Genomic DNA, 24,830 nt, shown 5'->3' with positions numbered 1-24,830 from the left:
GATTTGTGTGTGGCCTTAGTTGCACATAATAGCTGTGCCTTGATCAAAAGGTATTGTTTACCTTGAACATTTCTACAAATGCATGTTGTCGAACATAGTGTCCATTGAAAATAAAGTCCCATGCCCATCCGTTAGAAGAGGAAAGAACAAGCCCTGCATTGCAACAGAAAGAGGGGAGACCCTCTGCTACTATTTCCAGAATGTGGAGGATTTAATAGAAAAGCAGAATGCCTACGGCAGAGGAGAAGCTGTGAGCATTGCCTGACCTCTGTACCTAGAGAGCACCAGCCTGTAATACAGCCCTGTGGTTCTCCTTCCTTCAGCACTGGGAGAGCTGCTGTAGTGGAAAGCGCCCCCCTCCAATGCCCCCAGAGAGCACCCAATGCAGTGACTCACTGTTCACCTCCTCATCCACAGTCACAACCTGCTCCCCCCCCCCCCCCCCCCCCCCATCTAGCAAACATTGATCCGGTTCCACTAACAAGCCTGCCTTTCCTGATCTTGCCTGCAGCAATTTTCAATCTTTAATGCTGTTTTCCAACAGCAGGAAATAGGGGTTGCGCAGGCAGTAGTTGAGGCTTGCTAGGGCAGCAGTTTAGACGCCTAAGTTGCGATGGCATTTCAAGGGAAGTATTTCCTTAAAAACTTTGTGGTGTCTATACACGGTTGTATGTTCTTAACACTAACTCCGTTGTAACGCATGCCTTTACCACGCATGCGTTACAACGGAATGGTATTTCCACGCTTATCCTTCTCCACGAATTCTTCCGTGGTGACGTCGTAAAGAGGAAGCTGAAGTTTTTCCGTTTCCTCTTATACGGCGCCGATTGCCTGCACATCTTGACTTCAGGTTTGTTTTTTGTTTTTCTTTTGGGGGGAACCCCCCCCTTTTTAGGTCTCGCACCTGCGATTGCAGGCCAAAGGCCTGCTGTCCCAAAGCAAGACTATAGTAATCATTCCTGCTTTCAATGACTAAATAGGAGAGGACAGGAGACTGGCACGCGCACGCAGCAGCCTGCCGGAATCAGATCAGGTAGCGCGCGTCAACACGCGTTCCGATTCGGCAGGCTCTTCACAACACATGCACAACACACATACAGCCTCCCCCCCCCCCCCCCGCCGCACATACACACACACATACAGAGCCCCCCCCCCAGCATACACACACGCATGCACACACATACACCGAGAACCCCCGGCGCTTACACACACACATCCCCTACCTCGTCTCGGCGTCTTCGCGCTCCCTTGCCCCTGCTCCTCTGGTGCGCGCGCACCACTGGTTTCGATTCTCGCGTCGGCTCCTCTGTGGTGCGCACCACAGGTTTCTATTCTGTGTTTATTTAAACAGCCAATCAGGAGGCAGAACTCCTTTAAGACATGCTCCCTCTCTGGTCCGCTATCATTTTAACTGCACGGTGCGTCGTGCACCCCAGCAAAAACGGCAGCATGGGCCAATCACCATTGTTTGTTGCTTTACTAATTATTACCGTAAACAGCTTTAAGTTATGCGCTGTTTACGGAGACACCCGTGCGAGTACGGGTGTCACACACAAGTAATCTGCAAACCTAGCAACTCTGTGGTAAGTGAACGTTAGCCTAACCGAATAAACTAGTAAGTTAAACAGCTTTCTTGTTAAATAGCAATTCAGGCTGATTTCGGAACGTTCTGTCCGAGACTTTAATTGGGCTCAAGCACTCACAGAGCGATCTGTCCAACTGTCGTTCCGCTCTAGTGCCACACACTCCCCTTCCTTCTCTCTCGTGACTGGTCCATTTTCATGTTGTCAGTTGCCCCTTCTCACCCGCCTTCCCGCCTAACCCAAAGTGACGTCATTTGTTCTCTTTTCACTTTGTCTGCTCACCGCCCTGGCGGGCCAATAGTGATGTGTCAGATTCCTCTTCTGGCTCTGTGCCCCGCCCCGGTAGTGACGTTACGCCGCCGGACCCGCCCCGAACTCTTATTGTGACGGCGGGCTCGGGGGTTGGGGCTCTTGTGCTTAGTCATGGTGACTGTCAACAGAGCGGGTCAGCCATGGAGGGGAAGAGAGCCGAGGGGGCGCCGAGGGCCGACAGAGAGGTGAGTGAGGGCTCGGGGAAAGCAGGGAGTGAGGACGGGTTACTCAGGTTAACACCGGCGAGCTTACTGAAACCGTGGAGGGTATCTATTCCGTGTGTATAGTGAGGATGTCACCCCCTTCACCTACAGAAGGCATCAACCACCCCCGGTCTATGGTAGCTCCTCCCATGCACCCTGAAAAGGGCATCATTTACAGTGGCCAGAAATGAGCTCGCTCCCACGCACCCTCTGACGACTTAATCCACAGCGCTGGGAAAAGGGACAACAAATACTATGGTATCTCATATAATGGGGTTCAAGGGGTGGAGCTACGACAGAGGTGAGGAGCAGAATCTGACATTAAACTTCCACAATTATGTTTAACCCCCCCCCCCCCCCCCCACCCCCCCCCCCCCCCCCCACCCACCCCTTCAAGAAATTTTCAGCAAGGACAAATGTGCTAGTAAATCTGGTCTTGCTTTCTGGCTTAATTGATCACAACAGACTGCATTTTGAAATGGATTATGGGTTAAGCCACCTGCTGCGGAGATCCGTTGGTACCCATTAAGGGTACATTAGAGTATACAAATAACAGGGTAACTCTGGTTGTTTGTGCACTTGCTAGAAAGAGAGATGTGTGCAGTCTATTTACCTGCTTCACTCAAAAGAGCATAAAGGGTATCTGTGCCTGCTGCAAAGAACAATGTGTAACTTACAGGTCACAACAAAACACAGCACAACAAAACACAGCACAACAAAACACAGCATAGCATAATAAAACACAGCATAGCATAATAAAACACTACATAGCGTAGCATAACATAGCATAGCAAAGCATAGCATAGCAAAACACAGCTTAGCATAAAAAACAAAGCCTAGGATAGCAAAACAAAACATAGCTTAACAAAACATAGCATAGCAAAACAAAGCATGGCATAATAAAACACAACAAAACATAGCATAGCATAACAAAACCATTATAGTATAGCAAAACATAGCATAGCAAAACATAGCATAGCAAAACATAGCATAGCAAAACATAGCATAACAAAACACAGCATAACAAAACACAGAATAGCATAACATAACAAATCAAAGCATAGGATAGCAAAACATAGCATAGCATAACAAAACATAGGATAGCAAAACACAACATAGCATAGCATACAGCATCACTCCGCACCACCACAGCATCACTCAGGGGCACCACACCATCACCATGTGCTACCACTGCATCACTGAACGCCACAGCATCACTCGTTCGCCATCACAACATCTCTCAGCGCCACCACAGCATCAATCTGTGCAAACATTCAACAACACCTGGTTCAAATATGTTCTCTCAATGTTTCAAGCTTTATTACAAATGTAACAAAAAGATGTTAATATTTCACTTCTGTTCTTAGATAATAAAACATAATCATAATCTTCACAAATGTAATTCACAAAAGTTTAAGGTATTGCCATTATAAATTACAATAGCTTTTATTTAAGTAAGTATTAATTCTTAAAAAAATGTAAAGCCATTGTTATTTGTAATATCAATACATCGAAGTCACGTAAATACAACACATATTGCATTACAAATGCTGTAGATGTCACATTTGCAAAAGTTAAAACTATTGGCATTGTCAATGACAAAGCTATTACTTTCGCTATTTTCAAAACCAACGCAAATACAAAATTTGTCTTTTACAATACCAAAAGCTCAAACTTTCCTAATGCGAGACCTATTGCATTGCAAATGCTTGTTTTAATTGTACCCTTTACCACACATGCCTTTACTACGTACCTCGTAGTAAACGTATGCGTGGTAAAGGCTTTAGTTGTAACCACGCATGCGTTGTAATGCATACGTGGTTAAAGGTTTTCGTTGAAACGGCCGCGTTGTAGTGGCCGTTTCCCGTATACACAGTGTATTTTGTCCCCGTGCCCACGGCTGATATAATGCTGGCTTTATGAAATGTTGATCATTCTTGACAACCTGTGTGCATCTGTTGCCACCTATCTAGGTCTTGTCCATTCATTGTTAAGGCTGACCGTAGCATATATCAGTAATTTACTATATTTGGCCATCATTACTGGTTCTGCCTCAGTTTTGATAATTATCATCAGTTTGTGAGTTTCCATGTAATGATGACCTCGTGTGGCATTATGTCTTCGCATAATTGTTGTAATTACTGGCATATTTTGGCCACCAGGGTTGGGTCTAGCAGAATAGTGGTACTGTTTGCCATATTGTAGTCATCCATTGCACACTGGTGATAATTCCTTGCTTATTTTGGTCATTTATTTACCGTGGTACCAATGCCTGGTTGCAAGCGGAAGCCTACAGTATGAAAATTATTTTGTTGCCATATCGAGGCCATCTGTGTTACCCACCATCGTATAATGCTGGTCAAAAATTATTGTAGTATTACCTGACCTAATTTGAACAGAAGTGCTATGCCTGTCCTGTCGGATCCCTTCTTTAATAGATCCCTTCTTTTCTTAGTATTGCCACTTGGTTATGCCTCAAAAGCCTCATTAATTCCCCCACTTCAGACTTTGAACACTCCTGTGCCATCTGACTGGGCTGTTGATAATGGAAATGGAAACAATGTTCTACAGTGTTTAGTCAGCAGCGGAGTTTCAAGACCCTTCGCTTTAATTCTCCCACTTTCCTCTCTCCATCCCTTTCTCCCCTTTTATATCCCTTTCCTGTTAAACCGTTGCCTGTAGTTCCCCTTTCTACCTCCTATATCTTTCACATATCTTTTCCCCACAGCCTTTCCTGTATGCGTCCCATGTTCCTACTTGCCGCCTGCCTCATACTTATTTATCATTTATTTATTTATTTGAAAGGTTTAATAAAGCGCAAACTAGACCCAGAACGGGTATCAGAGCTCTGTACAGAGAGGACAATTATCCTTGCCATGAGGAGACCGTAAAATTACAATACAACAAAGGTAGAATAGGAAGAAGGACCAGGTGAAGACCCTACTATAAGAGGCTGTGCAGTTTAAGCAGAGCACTACACCCCAAGAACGATACAGTACATTTTGAATCGAGTACAAATTTAAAACCATATTAGGGAGAAAGATTGTCTGGCATACATTTCAATGCACAAATTAAAAATGGTTGTCAAGCACTCGAGGGAAGTGATTATCACACGAACAGAGGCTATTGCTGTTGTAAGTTCGACTGGAACCAGAGAGCTCGAGTTTCTTTGCCAGATAAACAGGGCTATTGCAGTGAATAGCTTAGTGTCAGACAAACCATCTTGAAGCGGATCCTTGCGTCAAATCTTCTCTGTACCACTCCCCTACCTGGGCATCTCGATCCTTTAAAGACACAAGCCCTCCTACAGCTACCATCCACCCCCTTTCTAAACGGCTGCAATCCTCCCATCCTTTTTTTTTTCGTTTTACTTTCAAGCTCGCCTATTTTAATTCTTCCTCTTACACCTCCAGCTAGGACAGCTCTTTTCTTTCCCCCTTCCCCTATCAAAATGTTAACCCTTGATGTATGCTATTGCCTATTTTGACCTGCTTGTTTAACTGTTCTTGAAATAACAAAAGGTAAGTGTATATCAATGTATTATAATCTCGGGTTACACCTAATGTACACCTAATTGGTTTGATATTTATAGCGGTAGAACAGCCTTCAATCGCATTTAATACTTAAAGATAGCTATTACTTGATATCGAAGTTTTTTTTTAAATAACTCCTGAATATTGGACCCAGACTTCCCTTACTGTTGTTACCCCAACTCTGGATAGGCCCAGTCCAGATACTAATAAGATCTAGGTACAGAGAAACCAATCTTTTTCTTAGTAGACACTTGTGCCATATGATCGGGTTACACAAATGGAGATCCCCCGTGTGCATCTTACCCTTCATGCAGCAACACCTCTTATGTATGGGATATGTTAACTTGGTTGCGGTTCACACCTTTACTGTCCTCATACCCTCCGATACACTTCAATGGTGACATCACACCAGTGAGTGCAGGTTACATTTAAAAAAACGGATAGGCGAGGAGTGTAAAATGATCACAGATCTGCTAAAGGAGGGTTCTATGAAGTCATTTTTACAACAGCAGTGTGACTTTAGTCTTAATGGGGTTCCCAGCGTAGACATTTGGGCCTGTATTACTTATAGGTTTCATCACCCTGGCCTGCCCCACTGTGCATGTTTAGCTGGTTCTACTAGGCGCAGACCTCAAGCTCACATCCGCTGCTGGTCCACCTTTCACTGGACAGTAGACACCAGTCTGCATTTAACGGAGGGACAGGTCCTCCTACAGGCGAGTGCAGTGAGTAACTGCTCCTTCCGCAGGGCTTGTCTGAGCGGTTCATGGCACCCCAACTCACATTCAAGGGGGTCCCATTGAATGTGGGGGGGCGAGGGGGGAGTCACTGACTATACATCCTCTGTGGTTTACAGTTGGTGCACCTCCCAATGGTTTCTTTGCCTCTGCACCCACAATATGGCACAGGCAGAGTATTTCCCCATTTGTGTGTGTATACTTGTAAAGCACACTTTCACCTGAAAGGTATCTTGGCGCTGTATACCGCTGTGGAACCCTTCCTGGCTTTCCCTGTGAGATGCCCCCTTACTGGGCACCTCCAAGGTGAGGCCAGGCATCCTAGCGCTTTCGGGGCCGTTGTGGATGGGACAACGCTCCTATCCGAATGAGGAAATGCTTCCTTGATACTCTGCTGGTGCACATGCAGCACCGCCATATTTTATGTTACAGATGGAGCCGCACAAGTCTCTGTAGCCTCTTCTTTGATACCAATGTCGCGGGACTCTGAAATTAGTTGGACATGCCTTTTGTACCCCCAGGGAAAGTAGTGTAATACGGCCAGAGTTCTCTGCCCCAAGCGACAAATCCGCCGTTGCATTCCTGATCTCTAAATGAATAGACTCCAGAGGTCTAGTCCCTAAAATCTGTGTTTGATTCTCACTGCCAAATGCAAAGTGGTTGCACATAAACAATTTGAAGGAAGCTCTGAAAAGACCTGTTGTAATGTGAGCATTGCAGACCTTGAGGACAGATGTACATAAAATCTTTTTATCTGGCAAACCATGAGATTTACAGTTGGCACTATATATGTGATTGCATCATGTGTACCCTGCTGCCAGTCATGACTGTTGGAGAGGATGTGGCGGTAGAGGGCAATCCTTGAATATTTGTAGAGGTCTACAGGTCTCTCCATTTTGGATAAAAATCACAAAGACCTTGAAGGAAATCATGGGCTACCTCATGCCCCTAGATCCTGGAGTCAGCTGATGGGTCTCAAAACGTCCAGATGTAGAAGCATTCCAGGTGTGTCTGGCATTTAACATGGCAATTTTCTGGTGCGGCAAAGCGTGCTACAGCATTCCATAGGATGAAGGGGCTGATGAATCAACATGATATACTGCAATATTCTGCGGATGGAACTATTTATCAGCAATGTTGGTGAGAATCCTATGCAGTAATACTCTACAGTTTTTTTGGGGTGATGTGAAACAGACTGCATTACTTGTTGCAGGGCTCCCAGATACTACATGTAATAAATGGGTTATTGGTTGAGGAGGGTGGAGGCCCCACTCTGGGACCAACCAAAATCATTGTTTGGGTGAACCACCAAAGTCACTAAATTAACGTGTGCTTAACAATCTGGTAGCTTGGCACAAAAGCAGTGAGGCTTAACACAGAGGCAATGTGTAAATTATTTATGCATCACACAAACCGTAATAAAGTGAAAACTCAACACAAGAAAAATCCCAAACTAATTTATAAAAAAAATACTAAAACATCAAAAATCCAATTAGAGCTGGAGATATTTAATCTTAACATTTTTAGTTAAAATAGCGTGTAAAAGCAGTCATCTGCTCCCAATAGACCGGGGGGGGGTTGAGGGGGGAGTCACAAGTTCAGGCCAACAGCGAAGTATGTAGTAAGATAGCCAAGTGTTAGTAAATGGGAGAAAGGGCAATTACACTAGTGAAAAAAACAATTTTAAGGAGTTTTTCACAAGGATTTGCAAAACTTAAACACAAATGCTCTACTTAGATACAATTCACCCTCCCCCATGAGCATTTAGGACTTACATTAGGGGTGCCTTATACATATTGAAAAGGAAAGTTTAGACCTGGCCTGGCATAAGGGTATTTTGCCAGGTCGAAATGACCATTTAAAACTGCACTACTGGCTGAAGTAGCAGGCCAGATGGCACAATGAGTGCTGCTTCTGCTGCTCACTAGTAGCATTTAATTTACAGTCCCTGGATACTGACAACACCATATACAAGCAACGTACACGTAAATTAAATGCACTAATCGGATGAAGCCTAATTTGATCATATTTAGCGAGATAGTACAAGCCCTTTGTGCACTTTACCTCTTCTAGCCAGTACTAGAGTCCTTAAAGCCAACAAAAACGTGTTCAGCAAATGAAGGGAGTAAAGGTAAAAAGTTAGGGGCGACCCTGCAGAAAGGGCCAGGTCCAATGCTACATATCCTCCTAGATGGAGAACAATGGGAGTTATTTTTTCTTTCCTGGATGGGGAGGCTGAAGATCGGACATTGTGATGAAATCCTATTTTGAGCTTTGATTGCTATATTGTGTGCTTGTCCCTATGCTGGCTCTGTAGGTCTTCCTTTAGAGGGAGGGAACGTGGATTCTGTATCCACCTTCACTTCAGGTTGTCGTCAGAGTGCCTCCTGAGGTTTCTATTGATACTTTAATTGAAAATTCAACAGACATCTGACAGTCTGATCTGCATTACTTGCAGCCGCCTTCTTTTTGCGTTTGTTGGATTGTATGTTTTCTACAAGCTCTGTTCAGAAGCCTGTAGTCTCCATGTTTTCCATATGAATAGGTTTTCTAGCTTCACAAAGAGAATTTAGACTTGATTTGGTTGTAGGCACGTTAATGTCACACAATATGGCGGCCTGGTGCAGGGTGCCAATTCAATGTCGGGTGCCCAATTGTTTTCAATGAGGTTTTTCCTACGACAGCAGAGGTAAGTTGTGATGTAGGTGGCCATAGGGGCGTTGTCTTTTCAGCTCAGAGGCCCAGGTGCAGGGGTGCCTTCGGACGTCGTAATGTTCGTACTGGAGCCGGTCGAGGGTGTGCCTCTGGATTCTCACAGCAAGCACCGTCATGGAGGGAAGGAGAGGTCAGCCAACATTGGACACATGGTCAGGATTGCTGGAGAGTCAACTGCACAGGTGAGCCACTTCCACTTGGGCCATGGGTGTCTAGTGCAATGTGGGCTGGGGACGCAGATCTGCCTGGATCAGGAGTCATTGGAGTCAGTTTCTTCTGAACGCAGCTGCTGCCCTTGGAAGATTGGAGACTTTATTGAAGGCAACAGTCCTCCCAGGGGTTTTTGCAGTCGTTGTTGCAAGACAAGTCGCAGGGTCATCAATGCTAGAGATAGGCCAGTAGGACTGGGCTCAAGGCAGTTGTAGTCTTCTGCTGCAGAGTGTCTAATATCTGCTTAGGACGTCATCGATCTACTTTCTAAGTCTGGGGGAGCCTCTCAAATACTAAATTTAGGTACATTTTAGGGGAGTAGTAGGTAGGGCCAATGGGCACCTTACCTGGGTTGACTACATCCACTATTCAGCCACTCTCCTGTGGGAGGGTAAGTAAGTAATACGTTTATTGTGCAGTTAATTAAAACCATTACAATGACAATAAAACCTCAATTTTCTTTATAAAAAAGCTGATAGCCATAGTTAAAAAAAAAAAACATGCGTTAAGATTGGGAAGAAAATTCACACCCCCGGCAATCCATAATCTTGTTTCTTCACTTCGGCCGGCGAATATTAGTAGCAGTCCGTGAGATAAAAGTACCCCCCTTATTAAAGTCTTGGCTGCAGAATGATGACAGACCGAGATGCGCCGATTTAAAGTGCATAGTGCTGCCTCTGCTTCCGTTGGTTTGTGCAAAGTATGTCATATAGTTAGCCTTTCGATAGTTTCCTTTGAGGCTTGGGTGTGCAAAAAAAAAAAACTTGACATTGTATGCTTAAAACACTGTTACGGTTGTGTGCACTTTTTTTTTTAAATGTATGTCAGCTGCAATTAAAAACTTTACCAGACAGCAGCTTAGTTGAGTATCTTGGCCAGAGAAGCTTGCAAGCACCGCTTGTCTGCACGACCGTATTTGGTTTTTGTTGAAAATTGGTCTGAGTAGTCGCCGGCGCTCCTGCATCAGCTCGCAGCAAATGGTTATAATGTGGACTATGTCCTCCTCTCCTTCCCCACAAAGACGGCACATTGCTGGCTTTGGAGGGCGCAGCCAAGGGGGCAGGTGGTATGCTGTTGGCAGCAGACCTAACCGAAATTTCAGAAACTTCTCTTTGATGGTTCTGGAGCAGTTAGAGAGGAGGTAAGCTTGAGGAGTCGCTTTACTATAAGATTGTATAGTGAGCCAGCCATGCGAACGTTCAGTCAAGGCCGCTTGGTCTTGTAAGATGGACTCTTTTTTAACAATGTTATTTACGATTTTCTTGAAGCTTGCCATGGTCCCAGGCGTTGCCCCGAGTTGCCGTAAGCCCAACTGGTCCAGTGCAGTGTCCAAGAACAGTCTGGCTGGGCAAGTTTCTTTCGTTTCTACTTCTCTCCACAAGTAGATATTTAAAGTTTCTGGTTGCCCTTTTTTGATCTTAAACCAGGTTTTAACAAAGGCTCCTTTCCTGTCTAGCTCCTGTTTTTGTATACCAAATTCCAGCCTCATTTGCGTTGCAGATGTGTATCCACGCAGCCCGTATATAATTCTTAGCGCTCTGGCGATGGTACCATTTAATGTTTCCGCATCCCTCCCTCTCATGGCTTCGCTTCCATAGGTGATAGATGGTAGGAGTTTAGCCTCACCTTGGTCAGAGGGAGGAAGCTCGGGCCCGCGGTTATGTTCTTCAGGTTTCTTAGTGCTACTGCGATCATAAGCCCTCTCTTTTTTTATTGCCTCAAATTGTACTTTGTAATTGCCTTTACTATCGATCATAACCCCCAGATATTTGTAGTCTTGTACGACTTCAAGCTTGCATTTTGCCAAGTGCCAGTTGTAATTTGTTTTTGTTTTCTGGTAATTTATACACATGACTTTTGTTTTGTCTTGGTTGATGCTTAGTTTGTTGGTATCTGAGTATTGAGATGTAATGTCCAGCAGACGTTGTAATCCTATGGGTGTCCGACTGATAAGTACTAATTCGTCTGCATATAGGAGGTTAGATAGCTGGTGACCACCTAACTTTGGTGCATGCGCGTTGCTTCCATTGAGTTGAACTGAAAGCTCAGCCATAAATAGATTTAATAGTGTGGGGGCTAATACACACCCTCCTGTGGGAGGGGGCATAGACCTATACGTGATAGGAGGGTCCCCATATCTTCAAGATAGGGGGAATTGAAAAGTGGGCTTAACTTCACCTGCTCCACTAGAGGGGTGGAGTTGGCAAAGGTGGGCACCCCTTCTAGCCTTTCTAAGTTTTCCCACTGGTTTTCCCCACCCAAAGTGGGGGTGTAAATTGGGGACTGCCATCTGCTGCTAGCAGCAGAGGCTGGGTGTCGCAATACAAAGGCTGCAGGCCTTTGCGGTTTCCCCTTCAAGCACTGACTCATCCTGGGGGATGAGTTTTGACACCTCTGCCCTTAATGTGCATTGTTTCTGGTCTCAAAGAGCAGAGGTTCTCCATCCAGGGGTCCAGAAACACGTTTGTATGTGGCAGGCTGTCTCCAGCCAGTCAGTGCCCACACTAGGGTTGGTAGGCTTTCAGGGGGTACCTCACACCTGCCCTTGGAGTACATGTCTTAATAAATCTCACACTGGCATCAGTGTGTATTTGTCATAAGGAGTTGTTTGGTACCAAACTCTCCTGGGTAAAGTGAAGCCATCAAGGTGCTGTGGAAATTGAGTTGTCCAGTTCCCAGCCCATGTACAATCTATGGCTTCACTGGCACTTACAGTATTAGAGAATATACCCTAAAAACTGTAGGGGCATATCTGCTCATGCAGATATGCCCACATCTGGGATATAGTGCACCCTGCCTTAGAACTGGTAAGGCCTGCTATAGAGGTGACTTACCTATATTTTAGGAAGTGCTACCTGGCATTGCACACAGACAGTGTGCCCTGTCAACTTGGTCATTATTTCACCTCACAGGGGCATGCGAGGTGATCCGACTGGACCCTCTTCAGCCTCCAGGCCTAGGTAACTAGGGTACCACTTACTATGGACTTAGTACCAATTGTAGACTTGTTTTTATGGAAAGAACACTGGTACTGCAAACCTGGACAGCAGGGACCTAGTTCTCTACTGTCAAAGTTGCATCACTAGCCAGACAAGAAGTGTGTGTGTGTGTGGGGGGGGGGAAATGCAACAGAACCCGATTTTCTCATGGTAACCATAATGCCGCTGCAACTAAAATAGGTTTAAAAAATATATACCTGACCATACGCAGCGTCCCTTCACGGCCCTTCAGTGAGTTTCTTTGGTTTTGTAACTGCAAACTTTCCGCCCTGTCCACAAACAAGTAAGCATCGTCTACCGCCTTCCACAGCACACACTGGGCACGGTGAGTGGCAATTAGCTGTACACATCGGCTGTGCCATGTCCTGTAACCCTATCTTCAGAAGCAGCAGGCAGGTCCTTCCACGTAGTCCCTCAGCGACTGCTTGCTTTTTTTTTTCGTTTGCATTTTAATTGTCTTGCGTTTTTTTCAGAGTGCCAGTTTGGTAAACGGATTTAATTAAACTGTTATTTTTAGGCTATAAGATTTAGTCCATCACATATTGAACAGCTTTCTTCCTTTACATGTGCCAAACTAAAGTCCTTTAATACTGTCCTGTAAGACTGATGTACTTTGTAATTACTTCAAGCCCACATGGACACTAAATGTGACCAGCATATTCGTGCAGAGACCGCTTCATAAAATGGAACTTACCGCTGTGCAGCATAATCTGTGAAATGCAGCGCTGGTAGCAGCACATTATGTATTTTGTTGGACTGGGACTTTGGCTTCACCATGAGATTATTGCTTCGGCAGAAATGAAAAACAGCATCCCCATTTCTGTTGAGTGGTGCGAAAGCAGCACAAGACCTACTGGGATAAAGGGGACCAGCAACCCATGAATATGAGTTCACACTGAGAATGGCCAAGTTATTGAAAGATTAGCTTGGGTCATAAGAGGAATCCAGTCACATTTAGAGACTGATATTATTAATGCTCTTTCTACTCGCAGTATAATACACATTCGCCCCAGGACCCGAGTGTAGGGGTTGACCAGGGATTACAAAACTAAGCATAGTGCATGTAAGAGCAGTTGTTTCTGTAAAAACAGTTTGTGTTACTAAGAAAATACTTGAAGTCCCATGTCAGGTTAGTTTTACTGGCCCTTACCAGAGGAGAATTTTAAGCGGAGTATGGGGACGAATTTGCAGAGTTCGACATGGAAGAACTCCCTGGCCTGTCCACAACTGTTTAAATGGTGAGACCAGAGGAGTATTGTCCCCAAACGTTCGCAGTAGAATGAGAGGCACTCACTGGAGTTATGCCCATATAAAGGGTATAAACAGACCTGCAGTAGACAACACACTATGGCTTGTCCCACATTTGTTTACAAGGATTGAGTTGGTACATAGTCAGGACTGCCTATATGACACTCGACCTGTATGAATATTGTCTGAGGCAATTACCTGGTAAAATTTCCCTAGTAAGAAGGCTACAATTATTTAGTCACACTTTCTGCACCACAGGAGATGGTTGTGTTTTATACCTCACTGCATAACACTAATCTTAGGGTATCAATACAGTTAGATGAGAGGAATTTCATGGCTCAGTTACTCACCATAATGGAGAACAGCTCAATTGGATACTTAAATGGCTGGTTCAAAATATAATGGAGTAAATACTATGTCCATTCAACATGTATTGTGACACCAGAGGATCCATGTACATTAGAAGTGTTGTAGAGATTGATTCTATGGTGCTTCACCCAGAAGAGTTCTCCCTATTCTGGTGTGACTGGTCACATGATAAAGAGTAAATGTATTCACACAGGCACTGCATTGAGTTGGCTTACCTCCAACTTGCTGGCACTTCTCAGCAGGTACAATCGCAATTAACACCAAGAGGTGGAGGCTTTAACCTAATAAGTGCCAGAAACGTACTGCACGAAGGAGATGGATACGGCGGTGGTCCGTATTGTGATCTCCAACACTGGAATAAGAACTATTTTTGCCACCCTCCTGACTCCCTGTCTGAGAGTTATGACCGGGGTATAGGCACATTGGATAAATAATATTTTTTGATAGACATCAGTACAGACCCATGGTTACAATATAAACAAGCATTTACAATGCAATAGGTTTCGCAGCATTAAAGTTTGAGTTACTGGCATTGTGTATGACAATGCGTTGCATACATTTTTTAGCAAACTTTGAATTGGTGAGCAGTGAGTGTGTGCAAGAGTATGCTGTTGCTTACAGATGTTATTATTCACACAGCTCTGATGATGCAACTCACGAACGGGGCTGACGCAGTTATTATTCACACAGCTCTGATGATGCACCTGAGCATGGGGCTGACGCAGTTATTATTCACACACTCTGATGATGCACCTCGGGCACGGGCTCACAGCTGTTAAGCCGACGAGTGCATGCGAGGTGGGCGAGTAGTACCGCGGGTCTCGCACTATAGGAGGCACGGTTAGAGGGTAAAGAGGCAGGAAAAGACAGTGGCGTGGAATGAAAGTAGGAGGGCTCGGTAGGTGCGAAGAGAGGCTATGGCTTGAGGGAGATGCGTTGTTGAAGTATGCGCACTGTGCAAAAAGAGGCTGGTATAATGTGTGAGAGATGGGCTGTCAGTGCCAGTTATATTCGGGGGTGGTGAATGGCTTGCGATGCATTTGCGGAGGGTGGAGATCGTAGTGTGGGTGGAATAGCAGAGGAGGCGGGCTATGCTGTGGCTTGGGGGCAGGCATTTTTAGGAATATGTGAAGCGCTGTGGTTCGAGGAGGGGCGGTTTGGTTTGTTGATCTGTGAGAGCTAAGGAGATGGGTGTCTTGTGTAAGGAGGTGAACAACGCAGATAGCTTGCAGCTTCCGTGTGAGAATGCCTGTCACGCCATGGAAAGGGAGAGAGGGCGGGAAAAGACAAGGAGTGATGCAGTACTAGTAAGACGCCCCTAGAGGAGTCCTCTGGGAAGCCGTGAGTTTTGAGAAGGGTAAACAGCCACTCCCGCGGGGGCGAGAGAGTTAGTATTGAGTCTGGGTCAGATTTAGGGTGTCAGAAATAGATAGACCGGTCTGTCTACAGCCAAAGACAGGACGTTATCGGAAAGCGAGAGACGTGTAGCAGAACGGACTACGCCTGGACGGACAGAACCTCTTCTTTCATGACCCACTCACCGTTAGCCGATCCCTTCCTTCCGCGGCCTCTTCTTACTGTGCATGCGCACCAGTACGGCAAGCTACTTCCTGGTAGACGGAGACGCGCATCGTGACGTTGCACGAATGGATCTAGGCCGAGCTTATGTGACGGCTACCAGAGGCCGGAAGTCGTTGCGTTTTCGGCGGCGGTGGTGCGGAGCAGCAACAGAAGATGGCGGAGTATCTTGCATCCATCTTCGGTACCGAGAAGGACAAGTAAGAACCCCAGAAAGAATTACAGGCTTTTGTAGAGGATGTGAATATGGTACAGGTGGCTCCGGAGACCTTGGGGTGGCTAGGAGCTCACAGGACAGAAACGGGTATGCGTGTGTGTATGCGCGGCGGCGGGGGGAGGGGGTTGGGCAGGGTTCTCTATGTGTGTGTGTATGCGCTGCGGCGGGGGAGGGGGGGTCTGTGTGTGTGTGCGTGCATGTGTTTCTGCTTCCAAGGAGCCATGGGAGACAGGAAGCGCGCGTGACCTGATCCGTTGACGCGCGCGTGCACATCACTTGTCTCCTGTCTCCCTTGACTCCTTGAAAGCAGAAACGATTGCAATAGGTTTCGCTGCGACGATCGCGAAGCGATCGGTTCGCAGGTGCGAAACCTAAAAAGGAGACCTGCACTGCTAAGGTGATTGAAGCAATAAGACCGTTATTATCACCGTAGGCCCCATGTAGCCCAGTGATCACAAAAGACTCACATAAAGATGTTCAGAGTATAATATGCTTTTACCATAGAGTGCGGGAAGGGGACATACCTCACTCAAGACTTCACTTCTCATGAGTCGTGATGCTCCCTCCCCCAACAATGGCAATAAATAATATTTTGTACTTTGTGCGTCTGCATACATGGCTGATGCCACGGTTTTTAGGGCTCGTGATGCACTGCGCAGCAGTGCTCGCGCAGGCAAGCCGTTTTGTAGGGGTTTTCAAAATGGACCTGGAAATTCCAAACGCTTGTGCGTGTTCATTTCCTATGGTCCATTTTGATTGGGCTTTGCGTGTTGTTTTTTAACAGAACACGCAATAGCCCATAGGTGGTCGCGTAGCTCCGCCCATGGCCTATTGGTGTCTGTTACGTGCACCGAAGCCCATATGTTTTCAATTATCGTGCCCAGACATGGGTGCGATAATTGAAAACATATGCTTCGCAGTGGCGCACGCGCATCACTCTCAGGCGTGTTTTGTTGTTTTTTTTTGTTTTTTTTTTACAATACTCAAACTGACTGAAGCCCAATCTCTGTTCAGAGAGCTAAGCCTGGAATGCAAAAAAAATACAAATTGCTAAAACAACCAGTAATGAAAGCGATCGCTTTCGCAATCGGTATTGTAAAAAAAAAAGTGAGTGGTGCGCGATCGCTTTCAGTACTGGTGGTTTTAGCAATTTGTATTTTGTTTTGAATTCCAGGCTTAGCTCTCTAAACAGAGATTGGGCCTCAGTCAGTTTGAGACTTTAAAAAGCTTGTTTGACCCCCATTACGTTTTTTAAGTGCTAACATGTAACCATGGCCACTTCAAAGCGCTGGATATTTTTCTTGGAAACAAATGCACAGGCACTGTGCGGTCACCGCAGGGGGTGAGATTTTCCGTCCTTCAAGTGCAGCAACTCAATGGAAACCTAGGTGTTAAAGTAACTTGCGGGTCAAAACTGAGATTTGTTTCAAAAGTTTAACAAAGCTTCTGCTTTCACAGCTCTGCAGTTTTAAGAAAAGGGTTTCCTCTTCGGCCTCCCTTGCACCCGCTACCCCCTCCCCATTCATCTGATTAAATTGACCTTCATGAGCTCACAAAGGAATTCGCAGAAAGGGTATGCTAATGAGGCCCGGGACATTCCTTTCACCCGGACTGTGTCTGACGGTGTGATCCCATTCTGAGTGAGTCAGGGGGAGGGGCAGAGAGTATGAGTTCCAGACTGACCGACAATCACAATAAAAAGTTGTTTTACGTGTCAATTTTTAGGACTCACGTTCGCTCCGAAGTCCCGGCGATGTGTCCCCCCAAAGTTGAAAAAGTTTGGAAACTTTGTGCAGCAGAACTGTCTGCCCCTGCGAATGACACCAGAATGCGCTCCGGGCAGTCTGCCTTCTCCGAGCCCGCTCCCTTACCCACTCACTGTTGTGCTGAGATTTCGCGAGAGGGTGCTTTCGTATTTGTTTCTTCTCTTTGGTATTCTGAGGGAGCTGGACAGCCCCCCTTGCCTGAGCCCAGACAGTTGTGGTATGGGGACCCCTTGACATCTTTGAAGTTGATGTTTGGAAAGCTGTTTATTTGGAAGCCAACATTTTGTGAGTGGTTTTCACTTTTGCTGGCTTTACCTTGGTGAGTGAACTCTTGAAGCCCTCGGACGAGGGTTCGGCTGGCAGCACCTGATAAAATCTAGCCATGGGGAAAGCGCTTGGAATATTACTTTTTCTGTGCGCGCTGGGAACAGCATCTGCCGAGCATGGTGAGTAAATGGTTAATCAAAGTGCGTTCACTTTTCTGTAAAGAAGTTACCACGCAAGCCGTATGGTTGGTACATGGAGCGTGCGTAAGTGCGAGTGGGTATGGGAGTACTAAGTGCTTTAAATGGGCAGGTGCTGCTCTGTACGGAGTTCCGCACTTTTTTTGATTTTGAGAGGGAGAGTACCAGCATTTCTCAAGACAGACATAATACTTTTAATTAGAGAGTACCCGCACTTCTCAGGAACAAGCAGTACCTGCACTTCTATTTTTCCATTTCAAGGAGTACTGGCACTTCGAACCATCCGAAAGTCTATCCTCACCAGGCACTGGTATGCCACTGGTGATGCCATTGTGCAAACTGTTGAAAGTGCAAGTGTCCCGTTTCGCCTCTCCTTTGTATGAGACTTCTAGATGAAATGTGGGCCTTTTGCTCAAAACGTGACTACTACAGAGTAGCCTCCACCTTAATTTTGCATAACACACCTACAAGTGCAGATATCACAGTAAACGTCCTCCACCCGCTTTTTCGGGATCTATGACACCCCCACCATCCTCTACCCATCCATGCGTTGTGTATTGATTTACGGCTTGTGGTGCACTGGTACATTAGGCCAGGGTCTTAATGGGTGGATGAAAAGCGTGTACAACCTGGGTATCGCGTGTTTAAGTGCTTCTGGACTGGCTCCACTTTTCATCCTAAGGAGACCGACATGAACCTTTTCATTCAATACATGCTGATGACAAGCCATTGACAATGTAGCCCAAGTTCACTGTGCAAGCAAGGCGCTGAGCAGTCGCACTTATCCTGCTAGTGATATGTAAGTGAGGTCTGGGTGTGTGAGGTGCACATGGCCTAATATGGAAAAATTTCTCAGCGAGTGAATGTGCCTGCGGATGAGAGCTGTGCGCAACCGGTGAGCCATAGCGATTTATAAAGAGACTAAACTCGATTTCTTTCATCAGACGTTGATAAAATAAGTATCTCTGGGAAAGAATACAAACATTTTTGCCTAGAACGCTGCAAAGATAGAATTGCTGTCGCTGGTGAATGTTTATTATTCCATTGTTGAAACCTCTGAACTTCTCAAGTTCAACCTGCTCTTCTGTTTTTTTACAGCTTTTATCTGATGAACATATGATTTGTAAAGTCGTATATATTTATTAAAAGCTGCTGAGAGATTGAAATATACTTGTATTCATTCCTTCTGTTATATATGATTTAAGACCATTCTCAGAAGTGAGACCCGCTTTTCTGTCTTCACACTTATCTGATGAGCGTGTTATTTTAATGTAGTGTGTTTTAGGTCTTGTGCCTAGCGCGATATACTGCGCAGTAGTGTTCGCGCAGCGAGAGTCAACCACACACACACAACCATGCACACACAACCACACACACAAAACCACACACACATAAATACACACAACCACACACCCAAAACCACACAAACCTAACCACACGCGCACAACCACACGCGCACAACCACACGCGCACAACCACACGCGCACAACCACACAACCGCACCCAGACACCCAACAGCACACCCAGACACCCAACAGCACACCCAGACACCCAACAGCACACACACAACAACACACACCACCAGCGCACACATCAATTGTTAACGCATCCACAATTAACTATTGTAGCAATCACAGTATTGCGCACTTTACTTTTAAACATATTCATTTAAAGCGCAGCATAGCACTATTGCTACAAAAATACAAATTTTTGGAGCCTACAATTTATAGACTTTTGTTGCAATATTTAGCAATGCCTTTAGCTCAAACTTAATTAATGCGAGACCTATTGCATTGTAAATGCTTGTTTAATGTCTCTTTTAGCAGTGTATTTAGTAGCCAGACTCTGAGATATCGCAACTATTAGTAGTTTCCAGGTGTAAATTAATTACTACATGCAGTCTGTGAATCAGTAGTGTTTTTCTCCGTTTGCCTGGCGTGCACTGTGGTAAAAAACTGGAATTCGACCTTTGCACTGCGGTAATAACTGTGAGTGTTAATCAGTGCAACTGCTCTAAATTCTTTCCTGTCATGGCATGCATCCTTCTGCCTCTTTCTCGCTCATCTTCTAATTTACTTACCCCATGGCTTTAGCGTAGTTTATTGGCATTTGCTGATGAAAGACAAATGTGGGGAAAATGCCTTTGCCGCTATCAGCAATTGCTTCAATTTAAGGTAATGTCATTTGGTTTACACAAGCCCTTACTGCTTATTCAATAGGGCTTGATATTCAGTGTTCTTAGGGCTTAAGCAAGAGTCTAATTTGAAGTGGACTGCTTCAGTTCGACTGTGAGCATCAATATGTATTCAAACCTAGCATAATCTGAGTTAACCACTAATCTGAAAAAAGATTCTTGCACAAAGAACTGTAAACTACCTCATATTGCCTAATGGCAAATGGTACAGCTGCGGGGGGAGTAATGAATGTCAGGTGCCCACAAAAGCCTACTGTGGCGAGTATTTGGTGTAATACGGGTGCCTGAGCATCATCCGGCTTAGTGTGACGTTGCAGGGCTGCAAGTGCTATGACCAGTACTTGTGGCCTGGGCCCTGGGCATTCTCTACAGCATGGCCATGGGCCTTTGAGAAGAGGTGGCTGTCTGTACTGGGGGAGGATTGACAGGGATTCACAGGGGTCAGGTAGTGTCTCCCTTTGGCAGAGATGCGTCCTGTAGAAAAGTGTGCTATGGGGGGTAGCGGTTCACAGTAGCAAAGGTACATATTCTGTTCATAGGTAATCTCTTCCATGGAAAGCAATTTATAAACCTGGCTTCAGGTGCACAAAACCTGACATTTGTTGTATTCAAGACTGACTTGCTTGACTTGGCACCTAAAAATTTCTTGCATCTTCAAACTTTTCTCCTCCTATTTGGTAAACGAAAACATTTTAGATGTAGTGAGATTGTTTATTTATCTAGAACACCAGGCAGGTTTCAAACTTTTACACAGATTGCTTTCTTGGGCGGGCATTTCGACATTGGTTTGACAACCAAGCGATCTGTGAATGAAGATGACCTGTGCACCAAATATCATACTGTTACTTCTCCTTATTTTGATGTAAATGTCTTAGTGAGGTGATCCAGTCAGAGATTCATCTGAGTACTGCACTCTCCAAAAAGTGCTCAAGGCAGTGTGTGGCTTCAGATAATTGGTAGACAATATATTTTGCAATTGAAAATGTTCTCCAGGATTTGCATATTCATGCGTTCTTCATTGCATGGTGGTAAAAAGGTGTGTTTGGATCGTGATGTCCTTTTTCATTCTCCCTTAGAACTTCTTCCCAGAACAAATGGTGGCTTTGTGTCAAGAGACCAATGGCAGTATTCCACAGTCGCAGCTCCTACAGGTAACATCTAGTTTAACATTTTGTTTTGAGTTAGCACAGATGAATCACCATAGCTTTTAAGAAACTGAAGATGGATTTTCTTGTGCTAAATTATGGTAACTTTAACGAAAAATATTGGTTCTTTAGCTGACATTGTAAGCCCCTTATGAGTTATGCTCTGCCTTGTGAACTATCTGTGAACATCATCTTTTATAGGTAGCAATGAATCTGACCACTTTTAATAAATCACTCTTCCATTGTTTGGGCCTAGTTTTATTGGAACTCTCTGAAGGAGCAGAAAAGCCCACTGCTCCATATAGCACACGCTCCCAAAAGTTAGGTGTAAAAAGCAGTGCTCTTTTGGGGTTGTTTGACCTCTAAAGACCTCAGCATAAAACGTTAGTCGCATAAAGGAAGGGGGCAAATAAAAGCATTTGGCAAGGGAAATTTTGATAGTGTTGTGATCCACGGTCCCCCATGCTGAGCTATGCCTCTAATCTTCTCTGAAAGTTCACATAGCTATAAATGGACAGTTTGTTTTATACTAACTGAACATTTTGCAAATCTACCAGGAACTCATTAAAAACAGCTTTGTAAGTGGCATTTTCCCAATAATGGGTTTAAAGTTCTAATCCGCTATAGGATTAACAGGCAAAGTAGAGTTTGTGCAAATTTGCGGACACCTAAATGTTTGACTAGTAAGGGGAGCTACCAGGACATCATACTAACTGTCATCTTTGACTAATATTGACTCCTGCAACTCAATGAAACAAATATTAATGCAGCAACGTCTTGTGACATGTGATAACTCTAGAAAACCTCCTTTTACCCATGGAATGAATCCTCTTGCTGTTTATAATGAACAGCCAAATTACACACAGCAGCTCTTGTCTCTAAAGTGAAGTCCAGGACACTTGCTTCTGAAACTGCCATGTTTACTCCCCTCTGCTGCACCAAGTGCATAGGAGACAGTTCAAGAAGGGTGTGGGTTTCAACTTGCCTTGATGTTCTCCTCTCCTAACCTTCAACAGGCCCAGTATTGGAATCCACTATAGGAACTACATTTCCCTCATCTGCTGTATAAGGCATTTGTAAGCTATGGAGCCAGTAGGAATTCCAATAAAACACGAGTGCAAGGAGTCTAAACTCCCACTCATAATTCCCATGGCCCCCGCAGAACAGACCGATGGTACCCATCACAGCATATAGGAGTGTGGGTATGGGGTGACATGCCTCCCTAGCCATTTTGTCTGCTTACACCCTTGCTGGGCACAAGGGCAGTGGCTGTTATTTTGCCACATGTTTCACTGTTTTATTTTAATACACGTTTTATTGATTTTACGTCTCATATCAATCTGTTCCTGCCCCCCATATCATAATCTGATAGCGATCCCAGGTCTTCGGACCCCACCAAATGTGTTTCAAGTTGACCACCAATTTATGATAAACGTGGGAAATTCTATGGACCGTCTGTTTGAGTAGTATGTTGGCCTCTATGTGGCTATAGACCGGTAAGTCTTTCAGATCTTCTCTGTAGGGCTTAAGAGAAAGCCCAAGCTGTAAATATATGAAAAACATATTATGCTGTATACCATACTCCCCCACCCCTGTAATTCTGCAAAAGATTTTAGCATCAAAGCCACATTATACCTCCCAACTTAGAGATACTAATTGCATTCCAAGACCTGAATCCATGTAGCTCAAACACTTGTCTCAATATGATCCCAATCTGCTGGGGAGTCTCAGTGTCCGACTACCCGAGTGCTTGGAGTTTCATTCCATGTTTAGAGCCACGTTTGTGGCAGAGTGGAGAACCCCTGGTGGAGCATCTCCACAAAGCAAGTGTACGAGAGGCATTTCCTTCATTGCCGGTCTCTCCGATGTAAAGGCAGTTTACCGTGTTATCAAACCACCCCTCGCTGATTATCACGTGAGCCATTCAAGTCAATTTCCTTTATTCGGTTTTCATAAATTGGTGGAAAACCATAAAAGTACATAAAACAATATATTACATATAAATTAATCACATTTAAAATTATAAGATTTTACAAAGGAAATGACGAGCGAACCAAGAGATAAAATACAAAGATAGAAAAGACCCACATTAAAAAATTCAACCAACGAGAATGTACAGTATAAAAAATTGTGCAAAGTTTGTTAGTGCAATTTTCAACAGTACCAAATTTTAGTCGAGGTTTGATCTGTGCTTATTACAAAACTTGAGATACCGGCAATATTTTTAGCGTGACATTCTGCCTCCAAGAATTGTAGGACAAGAAAACTGGGGCGACATCTACGAAGACCCAACGTTTTTAAAATTGGTAATAACCAATATTTCCTGGGTTCTTTATAAAATTTACAAAATAAGGCTGTATGAATAGGGGATTGAGAAGATACATCGTCGCAGGGGCAAGGCAATAGGTTCATAGGGGGAAAAGTCACCATGCGATAGATATTGAACCTAAAAGAGTCAATAAAAATCTTTCATAACCACTCAATTTGTATGTTAAATAAGGTTACATATCAAAAGTGATCTGAATGCTTAGCAAATGCTGAACCCAACGTTTGCCAACTTCAATAGTTAATCGTAATTGGTCCAAATGTGACAAACATAACTTTTTCAACTCCTTTCTCGATAACTCTGAAATCGTTGAAGGGGAGTGATAGTATTTTTCCAGAGCCACTCTATAATGTCTAGTGTCTGAGGCAGAAATGCCCACATCGTAGGTTGATTTGTAACCTTTAGATAGGGCAATTCTTGGAGACTGATGGTTTGCCAGTAAGTGCAGCAGAAGTGAACATTCTTTCCTAAAAAAGAATGCAATAGGATGAAGGAGTAGTTCTGTAGTTAAAATGAAAGGCGTGGGAGGATGACAATTTTATATATGGAGGAGCATCTCCTACTGGACAAAGGGAGTGCTGTTCAGAACCCAAGGTCAACGGTCAAGATGTACATCTTGTATTCAGCCTCTTGCAGCCACCAGGTTCTCGATCAGCAGCCTGGTCTTGAGTTTCCTGGGCCAAGTCCCAGCCACAGTTCCACTGTTCAGTGGTCAGACACACCTAGTTAGAATGTGCACCTATTCGTCCTTTGTCTTGGAGCTCAACAAAATTAAATTATCTTGTTGATTAAACCCTTTGTGCAGCTCAGAATAAAAATTTGGCAATATTCCTGGGGATGCAGGGCCCGCAATATATGACCGGTCCAGCGCCTCCAGGAATCTAGCCAGGAAAGACAGTCCATGGAGCTCCTCATCCTACTCAATGGACCTGTTGATTCCCCAGTTGACTTCCCCATTGAGGTGCCCTCCCAGTATCCCAGGCCTTGCTGTGAGTTGTTCCACCAGTGCCCGAAAACTTTAATAAAGTTTATTGTGAGGGCGTGGGGGGGGGGGGGGGGTACGTAGCCAAGGATTATAGCAATGGGTTGGGAAAAGAGGAGCACTGATATTGCTACATACTTACCCTGGTTATCATGCCACACTCGTGTGACCGTCGGGGGCAGATGACTGGCTCAATATGGCAACCCCACGACCCACTTATAAAGCCTGCATGGAAAATTTGTGAGTAAC

The 24,830-nt window shown here is 44.8% G+C and overlaps 1 protein-coding gene across 4 annotated transcripts in view; it reads left to right on the top strand.

Annotated features, from left to right (window-relative positions):
- Positions 1 to 24,830, top strand: part of GRB10 (growth factor receptor bound protein 10) — an 807,319-nt gene that overhangs the window by 636,552 nt on the left and 145,937 nt on the right. For all 4 annotated transcript variants that reach the window (XR_013610607.1, XM_078688120.1, XM_078688119.1 and 1 more), the window contains one exon: positions 21,205 to 21,279. Coding sequence is in view for 3 of the 4 variants with exons in the window: in XM_078688120.1 (XP_078544246.1) it covers positions 21,205 to 21,279 (75 nt within the window). In the remaining variant the exon portion in view is untranslated. The remainder of the gene's footprint in view (positions 1 to 21,204; positions 21,280 to 24,830) is intronic.

Source organism: Lissotriton helveticus, chromosome 4_1 (genome assembly GCF_964261635.1).
Source record: "Lissotriton helveticus chromosome 4_1, aLisHel1.1, whole genome shotgun sequence".
NCBI lineage: Eukaryota > Metazoa > Chordata > Amphibia > Caudata > Salamandridae > Lissotriton > Lissotriton helveticus.
This window is presented reverse-complemented; position numbering and strand designations above follow the sequence as displayed.